Here is a 25,773-nt window from a genome sequence, read left to right as displayed (position 1 = left end):
TGGCACGGGGCTGCCTCCTCTGAGCACACAGCATCTCAGCTGTAGCCGCATGCTCACGCAGGTGAAGCTCAGAGGAGGTAACGCTGTGCTGGACTTGCATGTGGTTGGCAGGACCTGGCAGCAGGGCAGCTGGGGTGGGGCTGCCAGCTCACACAGACCAGCCCTGCCTAGGCCACCCAGCTCACCTGATGGGGCTCAGCTGGATGCTGCCAGCTGAGGCCTCCCCAGCTTCCCACTGCAGCGCCTCCTGGATGAGCTGCCTCAGCAGTTCTGAGCACTTGCTGGGTTCATCTTCCAGGGCCTCCTGCAGCCTTTGCAGCCCGGCCAGGTACTTGCTTTCCACCTGGCAGTTTCTGGCCTGGAGGTAGGCGCACTGCAAGCAGGGAAGGCCTGATCAGGCTACGTGGTGGGAGCTGGGCTACCCCAGAGGCCTGAGGTAGCACAGCCCTTCCGGCTCTCATCTGCCCCACTCCTGACTCCCACATAAGGGAAAGAAGATAGGCCCTGCAGCCAGTGGTTTACAGCAAGGCAGGCAAGAGAGGCCCAGGCCCAGGTTGGAGCTGGCTCAGAAGAGGAAAGGGACATGCAGAGACAGCACAGGCTCTTACACAGCTTACGGTCCCATCCTGGTTCAGCCACTGCTAGCCGTGTGGCCTGTTGCAAGTTACTTAACCTCTCTGTGTCTTCTTCATCCATAAAATGAGGATCATACGAAGTCTGCCTCAGGATTCAGGTGAGGATCAGATGAGTGGATGTGTGTAAATTCCTTCCTATGGCGCCTGGCACAGAGCATGCTCTGCAGGTGGTATAACTAAGCAGCCCCCGAGGGACAGACACCGCCCTTGTGCCCTCTGCTGCCACCAGCTAGGCTCTTTCTGTTCCTCCAACACACATCCCTCCTACTTCACAGCCCTCCTGCACCCTCTTCCCTTGCCTGGGATACTCCCTCTCTCCCTCCCCTTGAACTTGTGAGTTTCCATTTATACAAGCTGGATGGTGCTAGGCAAATTCCCTGTTGTCCATTTTTGTGATATGGGGACAGTGACCTCTGGGCCACCCTGAGTCCTATCTCATCCTGGGTGGCAGCCAGGGAACAATTCTGCTGTACCCCTGCCCGGTCGCCATCTCCAAACACTTGCCGGGCACCAGCTCCAAGCCATCCTCTGTGCCTGTGCTTCTTCCTACCCCACCTGGCGCCAGCCTCTGTGGCCAGGGTTGCTTCCTGAGTCCCATCAGTAACACCTGTTTCAGGGATTTCTTGCTTTGTTTTTTTTTTGAGATGGAGTCTTACTCTGTCGCCCAAGCTGGAGTGCAGTGGCATGATCTTGGGTCACTGCAACCTCCACCTCCTGGGTTCAGATATGCTTCTTGTGCCTCAGTCTCCTAAGTAGCTGGGATTACAGCTGTGCACCACCACGCCTGGCTAATTTTTGTATTTTTGGTAGAGGCAGGGCTTCACCATGTTGCCCAGGCTGGTGTTGAACTCCTGGCCCCAAGGGATCCACCTGCTTCGGCCTCCCAAAATGTTGGGATTATAGGCATGAGCCACCGCACCTGGCCCCTCCTCAGGGATTTCTGCTACTGATTCCAAACACTCTCTCCACTTCTAGACTCACCTCCTCAAGCCTACCCTCCTGAGCAGTCTTCTTGGAACAGGAACAGAAGTCTGACTGAGGACCTCTCCACTTACAATCCTTCAACTCCCATTTCCTTGGAGTAAGCTCCAAACTCCTTATCTCCAGCCTCATGTCTCACCCTCCCCAGCCCTGCCCCCTGCCTCTCAAGCCACAAGTCTTTACTATACTGTCTCTTTGCCCAGAAGGTCCTTCTCCGGTGTTTGCCTGGATAACACTAACTCATCCTTAGGGCTCAATTCAGAAGGCACCTCTTCCAGGAAGCCCTCCATGACTTTCCTTCCTCCCTTTGGGCCCCCAAGAAAAGTCCAGGTGCATCTTGATTGTGTTACACTCCCTCACCAGTCTATACCCTCCTTGGGGGCAGGAACCAGGCTTATTGGTCTCAGTGTCCCTACCCCATAGCTACCCAGTGAACACTGAAGAACAAATGACTCAATGGCCAGACCACAGGGGTCTGGAGAAGAACCTGATATGGGCCCTGCTCACAAGGGGTCAGTTCAGAGGGAGAGGAGCAGTCAGGAAATGAGAGTGAGACGGGGTGGGCAGCACGGGACCAACAGAGGGGCTGGAGATGGAGATGGCCAGAACAGGGCCCCACCCTGCACCTTCGTCAGGAGGGCCTTCTCCTTCTCAGCCGCCTTTCTCCAAATCTTTGTGACCTGGTGGATCTCGGAGTTGAGGAAGCGGTTCTGGATCCGGTAAGCCTCCATGTCATCCTGGAGAAGAGAGTAAAGTATGTTATGAATTGGATATAAACATCTCCCTGGTCCTCGGGAGTCACACCCTCAAGTGAGCTGTTAAAGCTTCCTTTCTTTACACATTTCCAATAATGGCAACAGAAGAGGAAGAATGAAAGAAAAAAACATTATTCATGGCCCCTTTCTCTATTCTTGATGTCAACATGATGTGGTAGAGAGAGTACTAGGCCTGGATTCAAGCCCTGGCTGGAAGGCCTCAGGCAGCCACTGAACCACTCTGACCCTCTGTTTCCTCATCTGGGAAAGGGGCAAATACCAACTAACTTACTGGGCAGTTGGGAGACTAAGTGAGATAATGTGTGATAACACTAAGTACAGGGACCAAAACATAGCAAAGTGCTCAAGTAGTGCTTTTTAAAAGCAACATATTTTATCATCTATTTATAATCATACTGTAAAATTAACCCAGTGTCACTCTGTAAACCTTTCAATGCTGCTACCTAAGCTTCCCGATGGTCACTTTTAACATCTGGGTGATGACTCTATTGGGTGAATTTACCAGAGTGAACTCATAATCCTTTTCCTGTTATTTTTTAATTTGAACCCTGCGTGTCTGCAGTTGGTTTTGATTATGAATAATGTTGTGATGAACATCTCTTGAGTTTTCCCTTTGCAAGTTGTCCATCCAGTGGAGGGAATGAACTCCTTGCTGCTGGGGCATACAAGGAGAAGCCAGACAAGCACTGGGAAGGTTCAAGCAAAGACCTGAGCCTCAGAGAAGGATCAGCTACAGCAATGGCTTTCAATTCTGCTGGGATGGTCATTACAAAAGCCATTCCATCACAAAACATATGCTCAGAGCTATACCTGCCAATTCCAGGGTATTTGCTGACTCAAACTCCAGCCCTTTCTCTCCCATTGATGAATGGGCTACAGGTGAGTGCAAGAGAAGTGGCAGCAGGGATAACTCTGACATGGCCTGACTTATTTGAAATGAAGAACATCACACGTAGTTTGGGGCACTTCATCATTAGGGCCACATGTGCACAGCCCACAGGTGGTCCTGGCCCTCCCTGGGTGGGTCTTCACTCTGGCCAAGATGATCTCCAAGGTCTTCCCAGCCTGGAAGCTCCGATGCATGCCCAGCTGCTGCCCTCTGCCCAGAATCTGACACACTAGAAGGGCCTCTGCTCCCAGGGCAGGGAACAAATGCCCCAGGTGGACTTCATCATGTCACCCCTCACCACTCCACGGGGGCTCTTTGTGGTGCCCCCACCGCAGACACCCCTGCTTTCATCTCCCTCACTGTGCTAAGGCTGAAAGTGCCTCCACTCAGCTTGTTCTCTGCCTTCTCCTGGCTGGACTCAGGCAATTCCAACCCGTGGTGCCGCCCTCCTCCCGCTAACCAAGCTTGTCCCTGCCCTAGATCAAAAACCCAGCTTCCCTGCCTCTTAGAAATGCTGTCGTGTGTGCCAGCGGTTCTGCTGGCAAGTTTCTGCTTGCTTCTCCACAATCCCCATTTCCTATTCATATGTGGTAAGAAGTGAAAATCCTGTTTGTGGTGTAGGGACCAGCCTCCCAGGAGCATCAGGACTTTCTAGGACCACTCCCCACTCTCCCTGGAGCCTAACACTTCAGATCTGGAGATATAGAAACTTATGAACACAGAGGCCAGGCAGGCTTCCTGCATCACCCCCATCACCAACACCACGCTGCTTACATTCTCTCATTTTGTCCTCCCAGCAACCCTGGAAGGAATGTTCTTTTATTATTCCTGTAACAGGTGAGGTCTCAGAGGCTCTGAAAGGGTAGGTCACTTGCCTAAGGCACAGTCAGTATAAGGCAGAGTGTGACCAAGCCCAGGTCTGTCTGATTCTTTTTGTTTGTTTGTTTTTTGAGATGGTCTTGCTCTGTCGTCCAAGCTGGAGTGCAGTGGCATGATCATGGCTCACTGCACACTTGACCTCCTGGGCTCAAGCAGTCCTCCCACCTCAGCCTGTCAAGTAGCTGTGACTACAGGCATGCACCACCACACCCAGTTAATTTTTGGATTTTGTAGAGACAGGGTCTCACTATATTTCCCAGGCTATTTTCAAACTCCTGGCCTCAAGCAATCTTTCCACCTCAGCCTCCCAAAGTGTTAGGATTACAGGCGTGAGCCACAGTGCCCAGAGGACTGTCTCATTCTAAAGCCCTAACCACTAAACTTCCTGTCGGGCACCCTCTGAGCACCCCACCCACTGGAATCCACCTGGATGCCCACACTCTAGTCCCTGACCTCCAAGGGTCGTCCTTTGGTGTCTCCTGGCTACACACACACAGGCTCATGTGACCTCTCCTGCCCATCAGACAGTATAACAATACATCAATAAAAAAAAAAAAATCAAAGATGCTGGCGTTGGCCATATAATTCATGCCTGGTGGTCAGCAGCATGAATGCTGCGGCCATGCTGTCTGGGTGAAAATTCTGTCTTGACCACTACACCCCTGGGCAAATTACTTAACCTCTCTGTGCCGCATCCTCTCATCTGGAAAATGAGGGTACTAACAGTACTACCTCTGGCGGCTGGGAGAGGATTCCGTCAGTTAATATGTGCAAAAGGCTCAGAACAGTGCCTGGCATGTGGCAAATGCACCATGAGCATCTTCTCCCTCACTGGGTTTGCCTGACAACTCAAAAGCCACTACTCCCACCCCGCACTCACCCCCTCAGTCGGCTGAGAGAGTTCTGAATTCAATGCCCGGGGAAATACAACAAGCCCCCATAAGGGAGGAAAGGACCTACCTGACCTGGCCCATCTCCCTCACATCCATAATGCTGTGGGATAAATATTAAAGTGCCCTAATTCCCATTTAACAGATGAGGAAACACACACAGAGAAGGTTAGTTCCCCTTGTCACGAAAGAGAACCAGGATGCAAACCCAGGTATGTTCAGCCCATGGCAGGTGCTCAACAGACATTGCGGAGAGAAAGCAGACCCAGCTCCGGTGCCAGCCACCACTCCACACCACTGAGTCTCCCTCTCTGATACCACCCCTTCCTCTTCCCAGGTCTAGACATGCTCGTGGATATTCATTCACTTACTTTTCTTTCTTTCTTATTTATTAATTTTTTTGAGGTGCAGTCTCACTCTGTCGCCCAGGCTGGAGTGCAGTGGCATGATCACTGCAACCGCCACCTCTTGGGTTCAAGCAATTCTCCTGACTCAGCCTCCTGAGTACCTGGGACTACAGACACGTGCCACCACACCCGGCTAAGTTTTTGTATTTTTAGTAGAGATGGGGTTTCACCACGTTAGCCAGGATGGTCTTGAACTCCTGACCTCATGATCCAACCGCCTCAGCCTCCCAAAATGCTGGGATTACAGGCGTAAGCCACCATGCCCAGTCTCTTTTTTATTTTTAGAGACAGGGTCTCACTTTGTCACCCAGGCTGGAGTGCAATGCCATGATCATAGCTCACTGCAGCCTCGACCTCCTGGGCTCAAGCGATCCTCCTGTCTCAGCCCCAAGTAGTTGGGACTACAGGCATGTGCCACTATGCCCAGCTAATTAATTTTTACTTTTTTGTAGAGATAAGGTCTCATTATGCTGCCCAAGCTGGTCTCAAGCTCCTGGCCTCATGTAGTCCTCCTACCGTGGCCTCTCAAAGCACTGGATTACAGATGTGAGCCACCATGCTCGGCCATACACTGGTATTTCTAAGGCTTTGGAAAGAAGGCTTTTGTCACATAAGGTACCCGGCTTCCAGCCCCAGGGAAGGCACAGACACGCTGGACAGGCTGGACAGGGAGGCAGAGTGAGCACAGCCCAGAGCAGCAGTGGCAGCAGGTGACATCAGGCAGCACCGTCCCCTCTAGCTCGGTGCCCTACCTTGAGTTCTCATCTTGGCTCAGAACTGTAAGGAGAAAAAGAGAAACCTCAGAAAAGAGAAAAGTCACAGAAAAGTCACCAGTGGAGTGAAAGGAGGAAAACACTGGAGAAGGGGGACCGAGGAAGAAGAGAACCTGCTGCCTTTGCAGGAAGCAGGAGACTGGGAATTCTCTTTGGGCCATGCCCATGGACTAGGCCCTGTGCTGCGTGGAAGGCCGTGGCCCAGGCGTGGGAGGCCCAGTTCTAGCTGCAACCCGGCCTCTTCCTGCCTGACCCTGGGCCAGTCCTTCCCCCTTGCCTCAGCTCAGCTGGCCCTGCCAGAAAATGGGTGGGGAAGATGTGAATTCAAGAAGTCAGTGATCCTGTTCTCAAAACCTGTCTCAATAACAGGGACATTCGCTAAAGCTGGGTGTCCTCAACCACAGGGCAAGCAGGAAACCTGAGCACTCTGTTTTCACACTTGAGACAATGGATATCTGACGAGTCTTCTAAAAGCTAAAAAATAAGGAACACCAGCTACATGCAAATTTTTTTTTTTTTTTTTTTTTTTTTTGAGACGGAGTTTCGCTCGTTACCAAGGCTGGAGTGCAATGGCGCGATCTCGGCTCACCGCAACCTCCGCCTCCTGGGTTCAGGCAATTCTCCTGCCTCAGCCTCCTGAGTAGCTGGGATTACAGGCACGCGCCACCGTGCCCAGCTAATTTTTTGTATTAGTAGAGACGGGGTTTCACCATGTTGACCAGGATGGTCTCGATCTCTTGACCTCGTGATCCACCCGCCTCGGCCTCCCAAAGTGCTGGGATTACAGGCTTGAGCCACCGCGCCCGGCCGCAAATTTTTTTTTTTATAGAGACAGTGTCTTACTCTGTTGCCCAGGCTGTAGTGCATGGGCACGATCACAGTTCACTGTAGCCTCAAACTCCTGGGCAGCTCAAGTGATCTTCTACCTCAGTCTCCTGAATAGCTAGAACTATGGTGGGTGCTGCCATACCTAGCGAATTTATTTAATTTGTTTTTTTTTTTTTTTTTTTGAGAGAAGGGTCTCACTATGTTGCCTAGGCTGGTCTCAAACTCCTGGTCTTGAGCAATCCTCTAGCTTCAGCTTCCGAAGATGCTGGGACTACAGGTACATGCTACTGTGCCTGGCTAATTTTTTTATTTTTTGTAGCGATTGGATCTCACTGTTTCCCAGGCTGGTCTCAAACTCCTGGCCTCAGGTGATTTTCCTGCCACAGTCTCCCCAAATGCTGGCATTACAGGTGTGAGCCACCCATGCCTGGCCTTATGCAACCCTTTGAAGCACAAAGCACAAAACACTGGGCCACAGCGGGCAACACACCTCAAATAAAGTTCCTACCCTCTATGACACCACTGGTCCCTGTGGGATGGGGAAGTCTTGGGAAAGATAGGGACAGAGAAGGGGAAGGAAGGGGAGGGAAGGGAGAGCAAGGATGGTGGCAGTAGCGAGAAGTGGCAGCAGAGCAGACAGACCGGTCTGCAGACCTGAGCTCCAACTCAACTCCAGCTCCCCAACTTCTTCAGCAGCCGGCCCCGGGCAAGCTCTTTAACCTTCCTCAGCCTCAGCATTCACGTCCGTAAAGGGGGAGCACACCAGCAACCGCCTCACCTCACAGGGTGGGTGCGAGGGCTAAATGCAGCAAGGCAAGGAGAGCACCGAGGACAGTGCCTGGCACGCAGGAAACACTGTGCACATTCTACAGAAGGGAGCGGTGACGCTTGCTAGCCGCAGGTCATCTGTCCAGTATTCGAGAGTGGGGCTGTGGGGGAGGGTCGTGCTAGCCCCTTAGGGCTCTCGGGTGCATTGGGATGGCACTAAGGGAGGCTGACCAGGCCAGGCCCCACACTCAGCTAGATTTGGGCTTTCATCTCTCATTTGATAATCTAGAGGCACCTTCACTTTTCTTTGCTTTTTTTTTTTTTTTTTGAGATGGAGTCTCACTTTGTTGCCTAGGCTGGAGTAGAGTGGTGTGATCTCAGCTCACTGCAACTTCCGCCTCCTGGGTTCAAGTGATCCTCCTGCCTCAGCCTCCCGAGTAGCTGGGATTACAGGCTCGTGCCACCATGCCCGGCTAATTTTTTGTATTTTTAGTAGAGATGGGGCCTCGCTGTATGCTGGCCAGGATGGTCTTGAAATCCTGACCTCATGATCTGCCTGCCGCGGCATCCCAAAGTGCTAGGATTGCAGGCATAAGCCACTGTGCCTATCTTCACTTTTCAGTAGCCCAGGATATCAGCGCTACTGGTTAATGGGTCAGTCAAGGCCCAGGCAAACTGCACTGGGTCTTGTGGTGAGGAGTGAAGAAGCGTAGAGTAATAGTCCCATCAACGTGTGTTTCTAATGTGAATATTCCAGGATGAAGGGGTTTCCCCACTCCACCTAGCAAAGCCTTAGAGTGGAGAGCACACCCTCCCCAAGGGCTGGGGCAGAGGAGGGGACTGGCAGGTCCTGGAGGAAAGGCCCCTACCTTCAGGTGCTCTATCTTCTCCTGCTGGCTCAGGAAGTCCCTGTCAGCAGTATCGGGGGGCAAAGGAGACTGGTCAGGGGGGTGGGTGAAGTCCTGGGTGACCTTCTCAGAGAGCTTGCAGATGACTTGCTGCTTGGCGTGGTTCTTGTCCATGAGCAGCTGCACGTGCTGCTGCAGCTCCTGCACCTGCTGCTCCCGCAGGCTCGCTGTGTGCGCCAGGCTTTCCCGCTCCTGCTCCAGGGCCTCCACCCGCCAGCCCAGCTCCGCGATCTGCCGCACTTTGTGCCGCACCAGCTCCAGCCGGTCCTTGTCCTCAGCCGCCGCCAGGTATGCACTGGACGCCCTCTTCTCCTGTTGGGCGGCCTCCAGTGCCTTGTGTAGGATCTTCACCAGCTCCTGGGCAGGGACAGAGAAGCATCTTGTGAGCTCAGGGAGGGCTTGCTGGGTGCCAGAGCGGGGCATATGTTACCCCTAGTTCTCCTAACAACCCTGAGAGGTGCCCAGCAGCATCCCTGGGGCATCTCATCCTGATGCTCACTTTCTCCATCTCTGTTCAAGTGAGTGTTAGCTGGGCACAAGGTTCCCCAGGTCAAAACTGTATCTCCCAACCAAGCCACGGTGAGGTGTAGCCAAGTGACTATTCTGCCTAAATGGGAAATAAAAACTGAGATGAGAGGCTTCCAGGTGCTACCTTTCAAACCACTAGACACATGCTCCCTGGTCCAGTTCCCTTTGCTTCTGGCTGGGAAGTGGCAGGAACTAGAGTGGACAACTCAGACCCACAAGCAGAAGGTAAATGTTGAGAGAGAGCTGTCCCCTCAGCTCAGAGTTGCTCACCTACCTCTGGGTTCTTTAATGTGAGAGAGAAATAGACTTCTCACTTGTTTGGGGCCACAGAGCTTTGAATTATTTTTATTTATTTATTTTTTTTTGAGATAGAGTCTCAGTCTGTCACCCAGCCCGGAGTGCAGTAGCATGAACATGGCTCACTGCAGCCTCAATCTCCTGGGCTCAGCTGATCCTCCCACCTCAGCCTCTCAAGTAGCTGGGACCACAGGAGCATGCTAACACATCAGGCTAATTTTTATATTTTTTGCAGAGACAGGGTTTTGCCATGTTGCCAGGCTAGTCTCAAACTCCTGGACTCAAATGATCTGCCCACCTTGGTCTCATAAACTGCTGGGATTACAGATGTGGGTCACTGTAAGACCTTTTAGGTTGACTGATGGTACCATGGACACCATGGTAACCTCTGTGACTTGCACGGACACTCAGATGAGTTCCTGGAATTAGAAAATCTGAAGTAACTGGAAGACCATGTGTCTAGTGGTTTTAGAAACATGAAGAGGGGAAGAATGATCAGCCCTGCAGTGCCTAACTAACTTGAGACATTCTTCTATTGTTCCTTATTCCTGCCTCAGTTGATAAGGCCATTGGACTTTGTAACCGACCTTGGTCAACCTTGTGACTCCAGACCCTACAACCCCCTCCCAGCTTGCAAAAAAATGCCCTAAACTGTAACTTCTGTAACTTTCCACTGCATACCCCAAACCTATAAAACCAACTCCTATCCCACTGTTCTCTGCTGACTCTCTTTTCAGACTCAGCCCGCTCACACCCAGGTGAATAAACAGCCATGTTGCTCATAAAAAGCCTGTTTGGGGAGTCTCTTCATTCAGAGTGCACATTCTAACAGTCACCACATCCAGTGGAGATGCTTCTGTTACAGCAGCCAAACCCAGACCCTGACATACACATGTCCATTTTAGGGAGGGGCAAACTGAGGCCCAGAAGAGAGTAGAGTGGAATTCAATCTCAGTCAACCAGATTCCAAAGCCTGTGCTTGATCACCAATAAAACCAGGGGTGGCAGCTATGTGCCATTACTCTTCCCTCTCATCCCTGTGGCAGACATCACTAATTAATCTCTGTTGGAAATAAGAATAAATAAAAGGTTCCTCTTCAAAGCTTTCCTCCTAGTTCATTACAAATAAATGACAGTTTCCTCAAAGGTTAATTTACTTTAAAGCTTTTGCTAATAATCTTAAAGTAGGTGTTGGTCATAATAAAGAAATAAGTGCATCCCATGTTCTTAGTTCTTACAGTTTAACCTAGATATTTTGCCCTGATGTGCCTGGACAAGACCAGCAAGTCTTAGGTCAAAGCTTATTCCCCTTCCTTATTTGAAAATGTTATCACTTCTCTAACCATTCAAGTTACTTCCTCTTTTCTTTTGTTCTTCTCTGGCTTTACCTCTTGGGAAAATTTCCAAATTTTTAGCCAATCAGGTCAAGCATAGAATGTGAGGTCCCGTTCTGGCCAATGGAAACTGGACATAGCAGCAGGGCGGTTGCATCAAGTTATGAAAGTTATAAATGCCCCCCGTCTCCCTTGTTCAGGTGTGCTCTTGTGGCAAGACTACCGGCGAGTTGCACCCTTCCTGCAGGAAGTAAACTAGCCTTGCTGAGTGATCCACTGTCTCCATGTAGATTTTTCCCGATGTTATAAACCCATTGCCAATAATCTCTCATACTTCTTCCTGCACAGCCTAGTTGAGGCCTCAGAACCCTTCTCAATATAGCATCCAGTCACTACCAATCAAGTTGAGGCAGCATTAAAAGGAAACACACTGGCAATTCCCATGTAAAGCCACACACAGAGGGCCTTGTTCAACCCATTTTTGCCTCATTTCCTTCAGCCCACAGACTGATACCTGCAAAGCTGGTGGAAGGAACTCTAGAAAGTTCAGAAACAACAGAGCTTGATTTTATTCCTCAGCAGGCGCAACTGATTCATGTAGGAACTCAAGGTCTGCTCAGCTCCCTGTGCCTTCAAGCCTGTAACTTCCCCAGGGAGGGCCAGGGCCACGCCTGGACTCAGGCCTATCCTGCCCCAAAGCAGGGATGTGAGTTCATTCTGGGCCAGGATCAGGACATCAGTAGCCAGGCCCATGTGGACCTCATGCCAGGTAGGTATGACTTTCAGGTTACACTGCCCTGCTCTGTGTTTCTCATTTGGAAAAATATGGTTTCCTAGAGACATGTCAACTATACCACACCAGTATTAAAATGAATGGATTGGCTGATAGGCTTATTTGCTAAGAACAATTCTATTTTGGAGAAGTGCCAAAAACCATGACTTTTTTGGAGAGGCTAATGACAAGACCACCTTAGCATGCATCTTCTGAAACCTTAGGACTAGTGACCGTCCTTTCTCTGGTTCTCTCTTTTCCTTCCATGCACCCATCCATCCATCCAACCTTTACCAAGCACCACTTGGTGCCAGACCAGGCCCTGAGCCAGGTACCGTAGCCCAAAGAGGGACTGGTGAGAGTTCCCACCTCCAAGGACTGCAGAGGTTTGTGGTGATGAACGGGACTCATCGCAGTGGAATGATCTACTGCAAGAAAGGGGAATGAGGGTGTTCATGGGAAAGGCAATGACTTCTGAGGTGGAGGTTGCGGGGATAGATCAGTGCAAAGCATTTAAATGAAACCATGAAGAATGAGAAAGGCCAGAGATGGTCAAGCAGCAGGTGGGAGATGAGGGTGGGACAGCCCTCCGGATGTGGCCAAGCTGACAGTCTCAGTAAAGACCTGGAGGAAGGAAAGAGCTAGCTTGGAGTTGTGGGAGCCCTGGGGTGTGGCAGGAAGGTGAGGTGAGGACAGGGCAGTGATTGCAAACCAAAAGAGAATGTCTGGAATGTTCAGCTTCTTGGGGCTCAGTTGAGAGAGATTAACATTCCTGTGGTTCTGGGATAACTGGGGGTCTAGACCATTTTCTGCTTTAGCTGAGATTTGGAGATTACCTTGGATAACTTCCCAGTGAAATAACTAACAAACATTGTTGTTCAGACTTGCCCTAGGAGCAGAACCAGGTGGGTATCTTTCCCTCAACTTTGGGGAGTTGACTCTAAAGCTCATTTCATTACATCTAGCTGTCTCCTTCTTCCCACATTTGGCTCCCAGAATCCAAGACCAAGACACCAGCCCAGAAGGCTCTCCTTCCACCCCCAGAATTCTTGTACCAGAATAAAACAGGCTTGAAAGAAAGGAACCAGGGCAGAGGCAGGGAGCCTCAGTAGGACCTGTAAAATGAGGAGTGAAAATAGATCATGGATTCAGGAAACTTGAAGTCTGGATTATAAGCAATGTCTTAGGACCAATTCTTAAAAATAGAAAAGCTGATGAAATGAAGCTTTCTTTTTTTCCTTTTTTTTTTTTTGAGACAGGGTCTCATTCTGTTGCCTAGGCTGGAGTGCAGTGGCACAATCGCAGCTCACTGCAACCTCAACCTCCTGGGCTCAAGTGATCCTCTTGCCTCAGTCTCCCTTGTAGCTGGGACTATAGGCATGCACCGCAATGCCCAGCTAATTATTTTATTTTCTGTAGAGACAGGGTCTCTTTATGTTGTTCAGGGTGGTCTTGAACTCCTGGGCTCAAGAGATCCTCCCACCTCAACCTCCCAACGTGCTGGCATGAGCCACCATGCCTGGCCCAAGTGGTACTTTTAATGTTTGTCAATCGAGTTGTTTTGTTTAATCTCAGATTTTGATACTTGGTCATAAGTTGTCATTTTATTTCAATTTTTAAAAGCCAATAAATCATCTTTTAAAAAAATAATCCTTTATCTTTTTAGAGCATTCTACTTTCATCAGTGGTGAGCCCTACAGCGGTCAGATGAAGGGGTATGGGCTTTGGAGTTGCACAGGCCTCGTCTCCCATTCTGGCTCCCTGGGGGTATATCTAACGAGGTGACTCTAAGGAGGGTGGCTCAGGTGGCGTCTTCACTGAACCTCAGCTTTCTCACGAATGGAGCTAAAGCTTTCTCCTCCACTCACAACTGCCTCTAGCATGAGAGAGAAAGTGCCAAGCGGCCCTCCCCAAGCTGACATGGCCAGGGTACCTCCCAGCTCTCTTTCACGTCCTCTGAAGTTTTTGGCTGGACTTCTAGGAAAGTAAGAGGCCACACATTGCCCCCACCAAGTTTCCCAAAAAAATTATGTTCCTTTATCCAGTAATCCTGATTGAACTAAGGTGGCCCCAGAGGGCCGCAGGCAGGGTCCCAGAGGGGTTCATCATTCCCAGCAGCCAACAGATGGCCAACGTCACCACAAACAACAGCCTTCCATCTGCCAGCGCAGACAGTCTTCAGGCTGGGTGGAGTTCTGTCAATCCCAGGGTCAGTTCCTGGCCAATCAGCCATCTGGTGCTATCTCCTGGAGCCCAAACCTCTTGTGAGGCCAGTGCTGCAGGAGCGGGGATAGATAATGGCTTACTGGGTATCAGAGTTGCCCGTGGTTTAATATGACACCGGGGGTACACAGGGAGTGTATTCATTTTTTTCTCAAGAGCAGTTTTGGTGCTTGTGTCTCACACCTGGCCTCACCATGAGATTATGGAGGAGAGGAGGCAGCCCAGCCTCAAGACCTGGAGAAGGAGATCAGGGCCCCAATCCTGGCCTTTCCAGCTGCATGCGCATAGACAAGTCACCCACCTCCTCTGAGCTCCTCGAATGCTGGCTCAGTCCCTGGGAGATCCTGAGCATGCAGACACTCTGAGAACCTCAGTTTCCTTTTCAGAGAAAGGGGATGACAGCTACTGTAAGGACAGCGATAACACACGGGAAGCCTCAGTACAGTCCTGGGGCCGCACTGAATACCATCAGCTCCCATGCTCACATCTTCTCTTCCTCACTAGATGGTGAGGGACCCAAGGGCAGGGATTTGACCCCAATGTGCTCTCAAGAGCATCTCACAGTGTTTGAGATAGAAATTCTTAAAGAGTCACTAAAGCCATTGGCAATGGCCAGGTTAGCCAGGATAAGACCCCGAATTCCCATGTCCTCCTGAAGTTTGAGGTAGATAGGAGGTGCCTTTCCACTAAAGAAACACAGGAAGGTACCTTGTACGTGTAGCCCCTGGGAGTCCAGGTGCCCATCTTCCCAGCTGATGAATGGGACTCTAAGGAGGGTCTCAGATGGACAGCGGCTCTCCCAGCAGCATTCTGAGTACCTGGGATGGGGGTTGGGGGGTGGGCACCACTGGACACCCAGAAGCTGTGCTGGCTTTTTTTTTTTTGAGACAGAGTGTTGCTCTGTTGCCAGGCTGGAGTGCAATGGCACAATCTCAGCTCACTGCAATCTTCACCTCCCAGGTTCAAGCGATTTTCCTGCCTCAGCCACCCGAGTAGCTGGCACTACAGGCATGCACCATCACACCTGGCTAAATTTTGTATTTTTAGTAGAGACAGGGTTTCACCATGTTGGCCAGGATGGTCTCGATCTCCTGACCTCGTGATCCGCCTGCCTTGGCCTTCCAAAGTGCTGGGATTACAGGCATAAGCCACTGCACCTGGCCTGTGCTGGCTTTTTCTGTCTCACCTCTTTGGTTTTAGTATCTGGGCTACAAGAGAAACACTAGAGTAAGGGGGCTGCAATTGTTCCCTTCCTAGTGTGGAATAAAGACTTAAGCTCCCCCATCACTGCTATGGCCCGTGGTACATTTCCTGGAGTCACTCATGGGCTCTCACTTCCCACCTCATCTCAGAGTCCCTCAGTAGGGGGCGCCTCACTGCTTGTAGGGCAGGAAGAGATTAAAATGGAGGGTAAGGAGTGCAGCAGTAATTGCCGGAACAACCAGAGCCTGCATCTCTTGGGCAGCTGCTCCTGCCAAGTACTGGGCTTTAAGAATCTGGGCACGGGCCTCTCCAGTAAACATGGCTGTAACTCCATTTACAGAAGATGAAACTGAGGCTTAGAGAGGTTAAGAAACTTGCTTAGGGGCCGGGCGCAATAGCTCATGCCTTTAGTCCCAGCACTTTAGGAGACCGAAGCGGGCGGATCACCTGAGGCCAGGAGTTCAAGACCAACCTGGCTAACATGGTGAAACCCTGTCTCTACTAAAAATACAAAAATTAGCTGGACATGGTGGAACATGCCTGTGATTCCAGCTACTTGGGAGGCTGAGGCAGGAAAATCGCTTGAACCCGGGAGGTGGAAGTTGCAGTGAGCAAAGATTGTGGCACTGCACTCCAGCCTAGGGGACAAGAGTGAGACTTTGTCTAAAAAAAAAAAAAAAAAAAAGGAAAAGAAACTTGTTTAGGGCCAGAATTTGAGTCTGTGCTGGCTTATTTGAAGGCCTGTGCTTTGAATCACGCTGAAGACTGAAGTGCATTTGTAGAATGGGTTGGAGAGCCCACAAATCCACTCATATTGCACAATAAATAAATAAACTAAATAAACCACAACTCATTCTCCTTTTGACTGTCTGTCCCAGGACACAAAGTTGAGGTTTGGTGGAAGGTTACCTGGTAAAAAAAAAAAAATACAGATTCTTCAATGCTTCAACAGCTTCCTCCTGACATTTTCCCTCTGAATATATGGGAATTGTCAATAGCCTGGGCAACCCTTATCAATCTCCAAGAGTCTTGCCTTCATTTATTGAAGAATGATGAGTCTTCCAGAGATGCAGAGCAATCAGGGGCAAACCTTCATGAAATCTAGGCCTTTCTACTTCATCTGACAATTTGCAATGTCTTAGAAAGAGAGCCTGTGTCAAGGGAGGCTGCCCATATATTCAGATTTCTTTTTTTTCCCCCAGGTTTGGGTTTGGGATTTAAGCTACAGTATTCCAGGGATCAAGTAGCTGCTATGACTCAGTTTCATGCCCTCTCAGCTCTCAGGAGAGTCCAGCAGCCTCACAACAGGAGCACCATCATGACAGGAGGAAAAGACAGCTGGGCTGCTGAGCATCAGCAGAGGGGACTTCATGTGTTATAAGTACACATTTGGGTGTTGCCTTGTTTAATATCTGTCTCTGCCATGAAATGCAAGCCCTGTAAGGGCAGAGCCTGTGTCTTTTGCTCACTGTTCTTTCCCAGCACCTGGAGCACTACATGCGCATAACAGGCCCTTAATAAAGATTTGGTGAATAAACACATGAATTAAGAACATATGAATGAATGAGCCCCTTCCTTTGAGAATGCGTGGTGACTCACGCCTGTAATCCCAGCACTTTGGGAGGCAGAGGCGGGCAGATCACTTGAGGTCAGCAGTTCGAAACAGCCTTGCCAACATGGCAAAACCTAGTCTCTAATAAAAATAAAAAATAAAAAAAATTAGCCGGGCGTGGTGGCAAACACCTGTAATCCCAGCTACTCGGGAGGCCAAGGCAGGAGAATCGCTTAAACCCAGGAGGCAGAGGTTGCAGTGAGCCAAGATTGCGCCATTGCACTCCAGCCTGGGCAATAAGAGCAAGACTCCAACTCCAAGTCCAAAAAAAAAAAGTAACTCCTGACATGCCAGGAATGAAGCCTCTGCCGGTTTCCCTGCGATCTGCTGATAGTGGTCACTGCTTAGGGGCAGAAAAGACAGATGAAGGGCAAAACTAGGTATAGGGAGAGTATTTTTTTCTGCATTTCATCCCCCCTACAAAACAGGGTGGAAAAGAAAAGAAGAAAGGTACAAGTTGTAAGAAATATTCATAAGGTAATAGAGCATAAGCCCCACCTCCCCAGCCTAAGCCCTCTGGAGCCAGGGCGGGGAAACAGCAGAAAGGGACTCCGGGCAGCCAAAGTTCAAACACAAAAGCTTAGGCCTTCCTCTTGAGGAAAAGGCGTCTGGGCCCTCAGTGGAGCCCGCCACCGCCACTGCAGGCCCTACCAGGCCCCATCCTTGGGATTTATGTAACAACTGCCTAACTTAGTCGCTTTTACCACGCTAAAGAGGGGTTCCTGCCCGGAGCTGCAGCCCCCTTGCATCCCTGCCTTGGGACCCTCAAGGTAGCCCCTGGCTTTTCATACCATTTCTCTCTGGAATATAGAATTGTGGAGTAATTTTAATGTATGTCTGTGCGAGATCTGTTTTCTACAATGACTATATAGCTCTTCCTTTTTGTAACTCTTATAATTAACTTTTCACCATATTAAACCCAAACTCCTCCCTGTCATTGTTCTGTGTTGATCCTGGCTTAGCCCTGGGCCACACACACACTGCTTACTTGCTTTCTCCTGTGACAGTCTTGTGACAGTCATTCAGATATCTGTGCCCAGCTATCAGCTGCCAGGTCAAAGACAGCCCCTCCTGTGACCCTGCATCCTGATCACCTGCCTCCAAATACTGTCATTCTCTGGGTTGGGGGTGAGACCATGCATGGCCCCCAGGAAGGGTCTAAGAAACAATTATTAGAGTAGATCTCCAGAGATACCTGGCCTTGGTGCCCTTTTGTGACTTGCTTTGAGTGATATCAGCTTTCTGCATAATCAATAGTGCATTTCAACCTTCTGCAGTTCGGCCTTTAAAGACCAGAGAGTGGCTGGTGCCCTGCTAGGCTAAGGCATCCCATCTAGCTTGCCTGAAAGGCTCCAGGGACGGGAGGGGTATGCTGGAACCTGGGGCCTCCCTGGGACCAGACCTCACCTTCTGAGACTTTAACTCCTTGGTGAGCATCAGAACCTGTTGCTCCAAGGCTGCCACTTTCTCCTGGGCAGTTCGGTTCCGTGTGATTCCTTCAGAGAAGAATGGGAAGGTGTTGCTTGGGCGCTTGGCTTTCTGAACGAAATTGCTGGTCAGAGAGGACTTGGGTGCAAGCTTTGGAGAATCTGCTGGCTCTCTCCCTGCTCAAGACGAGAAACACAGAAGTTATGATTGATGGCATCAGCAGTTCTCAAACTTGAGCTTGCTTCAGAAGCACTTGGAGGTCTTGTTAAAATGCAGATGGTTGGGCCCTAATTGGAGCTCTGGATTTGATAGGTTTGGGTCAGGGCTTGAGAATTTGCACTTCTAAAAAGTTCCTAGGTGATGCTGACACAGCTTGTCCAGGGATTAGACTTTGGGAACCACTGGCCTACATAAACATTATTGCACCATGCTGGCCTAGTCACTTAGCCCATCTGCTAACCTGTGCCTGTCTTCTTCCTTCAGATCCCAGCCTTCATGGGTCTGTCTCATGCCACCCTGCTGGTGTTTGCCAAGTGGCTTTCTCCTCGGGCACAAGCCTTGGCAGGATGTTTTGTTCCTTATTTCAGGATCCCACCTCTATGTGCTGGGACACTTTCAAAGCACACAAATCTGTCTGATGATAGGAACACAGAATGAATGTCTGTTCTCTGCACTCTGTTGTTTTGTTGTTGGTTTGTTTTTTGAGACAGACTCTTGCTTTGTCACCCAGGCTGGAGTGCAGTGACACGATTGCAGCTCACTGCAACCTCCACCTCCCGGGTTCAAGTAATTCTCCTGCCTCAACCTCCTGAGTAGCTGGGATTATAGGCACCAGCCACCAGGCCCAGCTAACTTTTGTATTTTTTTTTTTTTTTTTTTTTTTTTTGAGACGGAGTTTCACTCTTGTTACCCAGGCTGGAGTGCAATGGCGCGATCTCGGCTCACCGCAACCTCCGCCTCCTGGGTTCAAGCAATTCTCCTGCCTCAGCCTCCTGAGTAGCTGGGATTACAGGCACGCGCCCCCACGCCCAGCTAATTTTTTGTATTTTTAGTAGAGACAGGGTTTCACCATGTTGACCAGGATGGTCTCGATCTCTTGACCTCGTGATCCACCCACCTCGGCCTCCCAAAGTGCTGGGATTACAGGCGTGAGCCACCGCGCCCGGCCCACTTTTGTATTTTTAGTAGAGACGGAGTTTCACCATGTTGACCAGGGTGGTCTCGAACTCCTGGGCCTCAAGTGATCCACCTGCCTCGGCCTCCCAAAGTGCTTGGATTACAGGTGTGAGCCACCGCGCCCGGTCATGTGTACATTTGTAAAAGTACCACAATTTAATAGCTCAAGATATAGAACTATTCTATCACTCAAAGATATCCCTCTTCATAGGTAGATCATAACCCTGCAGCATCCATAACCCCTAAAAACCATTAATTTGTTCTGTATCGACGATTTTGTTATTTTAAGAATGTCATATAAATGAACTTGTACAGCACATGAACTTTTAAGATTGACTATTTTCACTTAGCATAATTCCCTTGTGTTTCAGGATCTTTTGGGGTTTTATGTAATAAGTTGAAATCTTTGAAGGCCCATTTCAAGATACACTGGGCCGTATTAACTATTTTAACCGGGTCTTCATAGAGTCTCATTTTAATAAGCCAATTTGTAAGTGCAAACACCTACTTTAATTTATTTATTGTGTCAGAGCATCTATGTCTACCATAGACTATTTGTAGCAATGTGCATATCACTATAGGAAATTTAGACAAGTGCACAGTTAAAGTGAAATTTTATTTATTTATTTATTTTTAGGCAGAGTCACACTTTGTCATCCAGGTTGGAGTGCAGTGGCACAATCTTGGCTCACTGCAACATCTGCCTCCCCAGTTCAAGCGATTCTTGTGCCTCAGCCTACCGATTAGCTGGAATCACAGGTGCATGTCACCATGTCCGGCTAATTTTGTAGTTTTAGTAGAGACAGAATTTTGCCATGTTGGCCAGGCTGGTCTGAAGCTCCTGGCCTCAAGTGATCCACCTGTCTTGGCTTCCCAAAGTGCTGGGATTACAGGCATAGGCTACCTCACCCAGCCTAAAGTGAAATTTTAAACTAAATTTTTTATTTAGTTTCCACCTCAAGATTATAAAAGCAGAGTGTTTAGATTAACGAGATCTCCAGGAATAACTATAATTGGAGCCCAAACATGGGTTAAGTCTATGAATTTTTGTCAATTTTGCATTTTAGCAAATGTTAAATTAGAATCTATGACAGAGAGGCAAAGAAGCCAAGCAGTGCCCTTTTTATCTTTTATTTTTAATATTCTTTTTTTTAAACAATTTTAGATTCAGGGGGTATATATGCAGGTTTATTACATGAGTACATGGCATAATAATTGGGGTTTGCGCTTCTATTGAACCCATCATCCAAATAGTGAACATAGTACCCTATAGATAGTTTTTCAACCCTTACAAAGGCCACTTTTTCTTGAGTCACTTCTACACAGCCCAGGGGTTCTTTCTGCCAGAAGACCCAACCATGAAACCTTAACCTAAAGGTCGTTTGCTCCACATCTTCGGGCAGATGTGGTTTTAATCACTCCAAAAAGGCATTTTTATAAGTAACAAAGAAAGGAGAACACAAGAGCGATATCTTCCTTTGCTACTTCAAGAGTCATTACTAAGCCTTTCAGTTGGGGAAGATGGAAAAGTTCTGGACATGGATGGCAGTGTTAATGTGCTTAATGCAACTGAACAATATGCCTAAAATGGTAAATTTTATGTTATGCATATTTTACCACAATAAAAAAAAATCATAGTTCCTAGACCTCTGCAAACACAGAAGTGACCTGGAGAGCTGTATCTTTGGCATACTGCTGGGGACTGAATGTGTTCCCCCAAATTCTTATGTGGAAGCGCTAATCCCCAGCATGGTGCTGTTAAGAGGTGAGGTCCTTGGGAGGTGATCAGATTTAATGTCTTGAGGGTGGAGAGCCTGATGAGATCAGTACCCTTAGAAGAAGCAGCAGAGGCCAGAGCTCTTTCAGCCATGTGAGCACACAGCAAGAAGTCGGCCATTTGCAAGCCAGGAAGGGAGCCCTCACCAGACACTGAATCTGCTGGCACCTCGATCTTGAACCTCCCAGCCTCGACACAACTGTGAGAAATAAACGTCTGTTATTTAAGCTGCACAGCCTATGGTGTTTTGGTATAACAGCCCAAGCCGACTAAGACACACACAAATGCGCAAATGCTGGTTCGCTGGTAGGAAAGAAGACACTTGTGCCAGCCCTGAGGAGTTGACCCCTAAAGGCAGCTCAGCCCTGGAGAGAGGCTCACCTGGGGTGCTGGGGTCATGGGCTGAGGAGGGCTCCTCCCTCTGAGGCTCGCCACTCTGTGGAGAATCTTCCTCTGGAGGTTCATGGCCTGTTCCCTGAGACTGCTTGTTGCCACGGATGTTGTGCATTGTGTTTCTGAAAGGAGATGAGAACAGAGGAGCACGAGGCTGAGCCCTGCCTTTCTGCCCATCTACCCTTCCCACCACCACTGCTAGAGCTCAGGCCTCATCCCCACACCCTGCTATCCCGACTGGTCTCCCAGACTCCAGGTACCCTGTATGATGCATCCCCATGCACGACACTCCCAATTTCCTTTACCCATCTCCTTTGCATTCTCACCTTCCACATACTATATGGCTTGTAAGTATTAAAAGCTTGACTTCCTCAACCCCCAACCCTGCAGCTGGAGTATAAATGCCATGAGGCAGAGGTATTGTCTGTTCTGTTCACTGATGCACCTAGAATGCCTACACAGTGCCCAAAACATAGAAGGTGCTTCATGCAGGTGTGTTGAATGAATGCTGAATGGACTTGCTAAACCATCTTTCCCAACACTTTCATCTGGTTTCATAACTATCTGGCTCAAAACTATCAGTGGCTCCTGACTTCTGCTGAGATAAGCTGCAAACATCTCCTGGCATCTTTCCCTGCTTGCTCTCTTTCCCTGCTCAGATCTGTCCTCTATGCAGCCTTCACTGACCATCTCATGGCCTCCAAGGAGCTTAGTGCACTTCACAGTTGGGTCACCCTTTGGGCAAGTACTTGTCTAGGCTGAAACCTCATGATGTCATTTCTTTAAGAACCAGATACTAACCCACCTGCATGTTTGCTGGCACCCAACACTGTGTTGTATGTGCCAAAGACTTGGCTCAATACGTGTTTGGTTTATAGGAAGGAACTAGGTAGTAACAATGGCTGACCTAAGATCACAGACTACAGAGAAGTTCATAATGAGCTGGATGAAAAAACAGTTCAGGCCAGGCTTAGTTGCTTATGCCTGTTATCCCAGCACTTTGAGAAGCCAAGGAGGGTGAATCACAGTCAGGAGTTTGAGACTAGCTGGCCAACATGGTGAAACCCCATCTTTACTAAAAAAACAAACAAACAAACAAACAAATTAGCTGGGTGTGGTGGCAGGCGCCTGTAATCCCAGCTACTCAGGAGGCTGAGGCAGGAGAATCACTTAAACCTGGGAGGTGGAGGTTGCAGTGAGCTGAGATCATGCCAATGCACCCCAGCCTGGGCGACAGTGAGAGACTCCATCTCAAAAAAACAAACAAACAAAAAAAAAACACTTCAAGGAGTTTATTTTCCCTTGCAAAGAGATAAGATTAATAACAAGGAAAGGAAAATGATGAAAGGAATTCACTAGGTCAGTGTATTTCACACTGAAGGTTCCGATTCATTGGTAGGTTGTAAAATCAGTTTAGTGTCATGACCAGCATTTAAAAAATGAAATAGAAATGATCAGGGCTGCTGCCACCTGCCTATGTTCACCTGTGCTGCACCAGGGTCCCAAAGAGCTGTTGGGGGGTCCAGGCCAAGGCTGGCTCATGTGGCAGTCATCTTTGCCTCTGCTTGCCCGCCCTCCCATCCATCCTCCCATCTATCCTCTCTCCCGGTGACCATCATGCTGGCACTCATCTCCTGCCTGCTGTACTGGTTCTGTCTGCTCTTTTGGAAGCAGGAGACAGAATTGACACTTGTGGGGTTGCAGGACTTGGGCAAGACCATTTTCGTATATATCACTGCATCAGGTCAATTTAGTGAAAAGATGATACCCACAGTGAGCTTCGACACGAGGAAAGTAACTAAAGGTAACATGACAGTAAAGATCTGGGACATAGGAGGACAACCCCAGTTTTGGAGCATGTAGGAACTGTATTGCAGAGGAGTCAACGCTACTGTTTACATATCAGATGCTGCAGATCGTGAAAAGATAGAGGCCTCCAGAAATGAGCTACCTAATCTAGATAAACCACAGTTACAAGGAATTCCAGGGCTAGTACTTGGAAACAAGAGAGACAGAGATCTTCCTAATGCCTTGGATGAGAAACAGCTAATTTAAAAAATGAATGTCTGCTATTCAGGATAAAGAAATGTGCTACTATTCGATTTTTTGCAAAGAAAAGGATAATATAGGTATCACACTTCGTGACTTATTCAACATTCAAAATCTAGAAGCTGAAGCGTCTCCTGAAGTCTTCCAGTCCTTCTTGACTATAATCCTAGAATTATTGTCTGTTTCTCTAACGTATTTCCCAAAATACAGTCCTTTCCAACCCCAAGAAATTGTCAGGATCAGACTAAAACATTTAGCAATCAACAGCAATGATGCAAAAAAAAAAAAAAAAAAAAAAAAAAAAAAAAAAAATCTACATTAAAACTCTTTGTTGGAATGCTTTACACTTTCCAAAGAAAAGAAACTAAAATAACCTGTTATACAATTAGTCACAAATATGGTCCTCAAGTTTTTTGCCCATATACATGAGTATTTGTCTAAATCATGTCTTCTTTGTAGCAGCTATGCCCTGCCTCCACTATGCTTGGCTGAGTTCACAAATCTGTTGTAACCTGTAACTTCCCTATCACTTCTCTGGCTCTCCTCTCCTGCTAAGCTTTGTTTCCTAATTAAAATCTTCTGCCACTGCCATAGCTACTGCTGCTACTGGAACCGCCACAGCCATCTTGGTTTCATGGTCTGGCAAAGTACTGGCCTCCACCACCATAGGAGCCAGAGCTTCTGCCTCCAAAGTTTCCCCCCTTCATGGGTCCAAAATTTGAAGACTGATTGTTGTAATTGTCAAAATCATTGTAGCTTCTACCACCTCCAAAATTGCTTCCACTACCACTGCCAAAGCCAGCTCTGCCTCCGTTGTGATAGCTGTCATAGCTGCCACTCCCGCCATAGCCACTGCACTGGTTTCTATAACCCTGTCCACCACTTCCATAGCCTCTGCTGCCTCCAGAGTAACCAGGGCTGCCTCCTCCATAACCACCGTCATTACTAAATCCATTATAGCCATGCCCACTGCCACCATATCCACCACCACCACGGCTGCCACCAAAGCCACCATGACCACTGAAGTTTCCTCCATGACCAAGTTGTCATTCCCACCAAAACTACTTCCACAACCACCACCAAAATTTCCAGAGCCACTTAAGCTGTAAATATAACATTACTAAACACACCAGGAAACAAGACGCCATGAATGAAAGGCAGAACAACAGCAAACAGCATAATTATGACTTCAAATACTGGAATTATGAAGCTACAAACACTTCAAATATTGGCATTATTAGTGATTATAAAATAACTATATTAAACTAAGAAGTACAACATGGAATCACAGAACAAGGACTACAAAAATAGGCATATTTGAGAAAGAATCAAATCTATAAAAATGTAAAATGCAATCTTTATATATATATATATATTTTATATAACTATAAAACCCAATGATTAAACAGAAGATTAGACACAAGTAATGGGAAAATTTGGTGAAAGATCTTTAATAAATAAATTACCCAGCAGTCAGCAAAGAATTAGATATAGCAACTATGACAGAGAGGTTAAGAGACACAGAGAGTAGAATGAAATAGTTTAACTGTATGGTGTTTCTTAAACTTTAGTGTGCTTAAGAATCACCAGGAGATCATGTTAAAAAGAGATTCTTGGTCCCACCCACAGAGAAGTTAATTCAGTAGGTCTGGGGTGAAGAATTTACATTTGTAATAGGCCCCCAGGTGATGCTGATGCTGTTGGTTCTTAGACCGCATGGGGAGCACCATAGGTTTTAATATATGTTTAATCAGAGCTTGCTACGGAAAGAACAAAGAAAACGGGGAGAGGAAATAAAGAGACAATGGCTTATAGGAATCTTCAGATTTGATTTATTTCTGGCCTCTGTATTCTATTCCACACCTACCCCAAGCAGTAAAAATTAAGAAGAATCCATATCAAAGACAAAGAGAATTCCATTTTTAAAGTAGCCAGACAGGTGATTTGCAAAGGAATGACAACTAGACCATTAGCCAACTTCACTACAGCAATAACAGAAGCAAGAAGACACTAGAATAAGATAGTCGATGTGCTGAGAATTTTATTCCCTGAATAACTGTCAAGAGTGAAAGTGAAATACTTTTTCAGACAAAGAAAAAAAACTGAGTTTACTACCAACAGTTCTCCACTAAAGGAATTTCTAGAGGCAGTTCTTGAGGAAGAAAAAAAATGATCCCCATAGGAAATTCTGCATGCAAGAAGGAACTATAGGCAAAGAAATCGGAAAACATGAGGATAAATCTAAGC

The 25,773-nt window shown here is 48.2% G+C and overlaps 1 protein-coding gene and 1 pseudogene across 2 annotated transcripts in view; one reads left to right on the top strand and one right to left on the bottom strand.

The window, feature by feature from the left end:
- TBC1D2 (TBC1 domain family member 2) overlaps window positions 1-25,773 on the bottom strand; it is a 56,005-nt gene that overhangs the window by 12,563 nt on the left and 17,669 nt on the right. For both annotated transcript variants that reach the window (XM_012475772.2, XM_021665498.2), the window contains exons 4-8: window positions 21,466-21,599; window positions 18,111-18,307; window positions 8,696-9,091; window positions 2,243-2,353; window positions 186-373 (exon numbers count right to left, since the gene is read on the bottom strand). In XM_012475772.2, coding sequence (XP_012331195.2) covers window positions 186-373; window positions 2,243-2,353; window positions 8,696-9,091; window positions 18,111-18,307; window positions 21,466-21,599 — 1,026 coding nt within the window. The remainder of the gene's footprint in view (window positions 1-185; window positions 374-2,242; window positions 2,354-8,695; window positions 9,092-18,110; window positions 18,308-21,465; window positions 21,600-25,773) is intronic.
- LOC135276248 (ADP-ribosylation factor-like protein 8B) lies at window positions 23,095-23,601 on the top strand (annotated as a pseudogene).

The sequence above is a fragment of the Aotus nancymaae genome, unplaced genomic scaffold (assembly GCF_030222135.1).
Source record: "Aotus nancymaae isolate 86718 unplaced genomic scaffold, 86718_ANA_hifiasm-v0.15.2.pri h1tg000003l, whole genome shotgun sequence".
Lineage (NCBI taxonomy): Eukaryota > Metazoa > Chordata > Mammalia > Primates > Aotidae > Aotus > Aotus nancymaae.
Note: the sequence above shows the minus strand (reverse complement) of the source record. Positions and strands in the feature narration are given on the sequence as shown.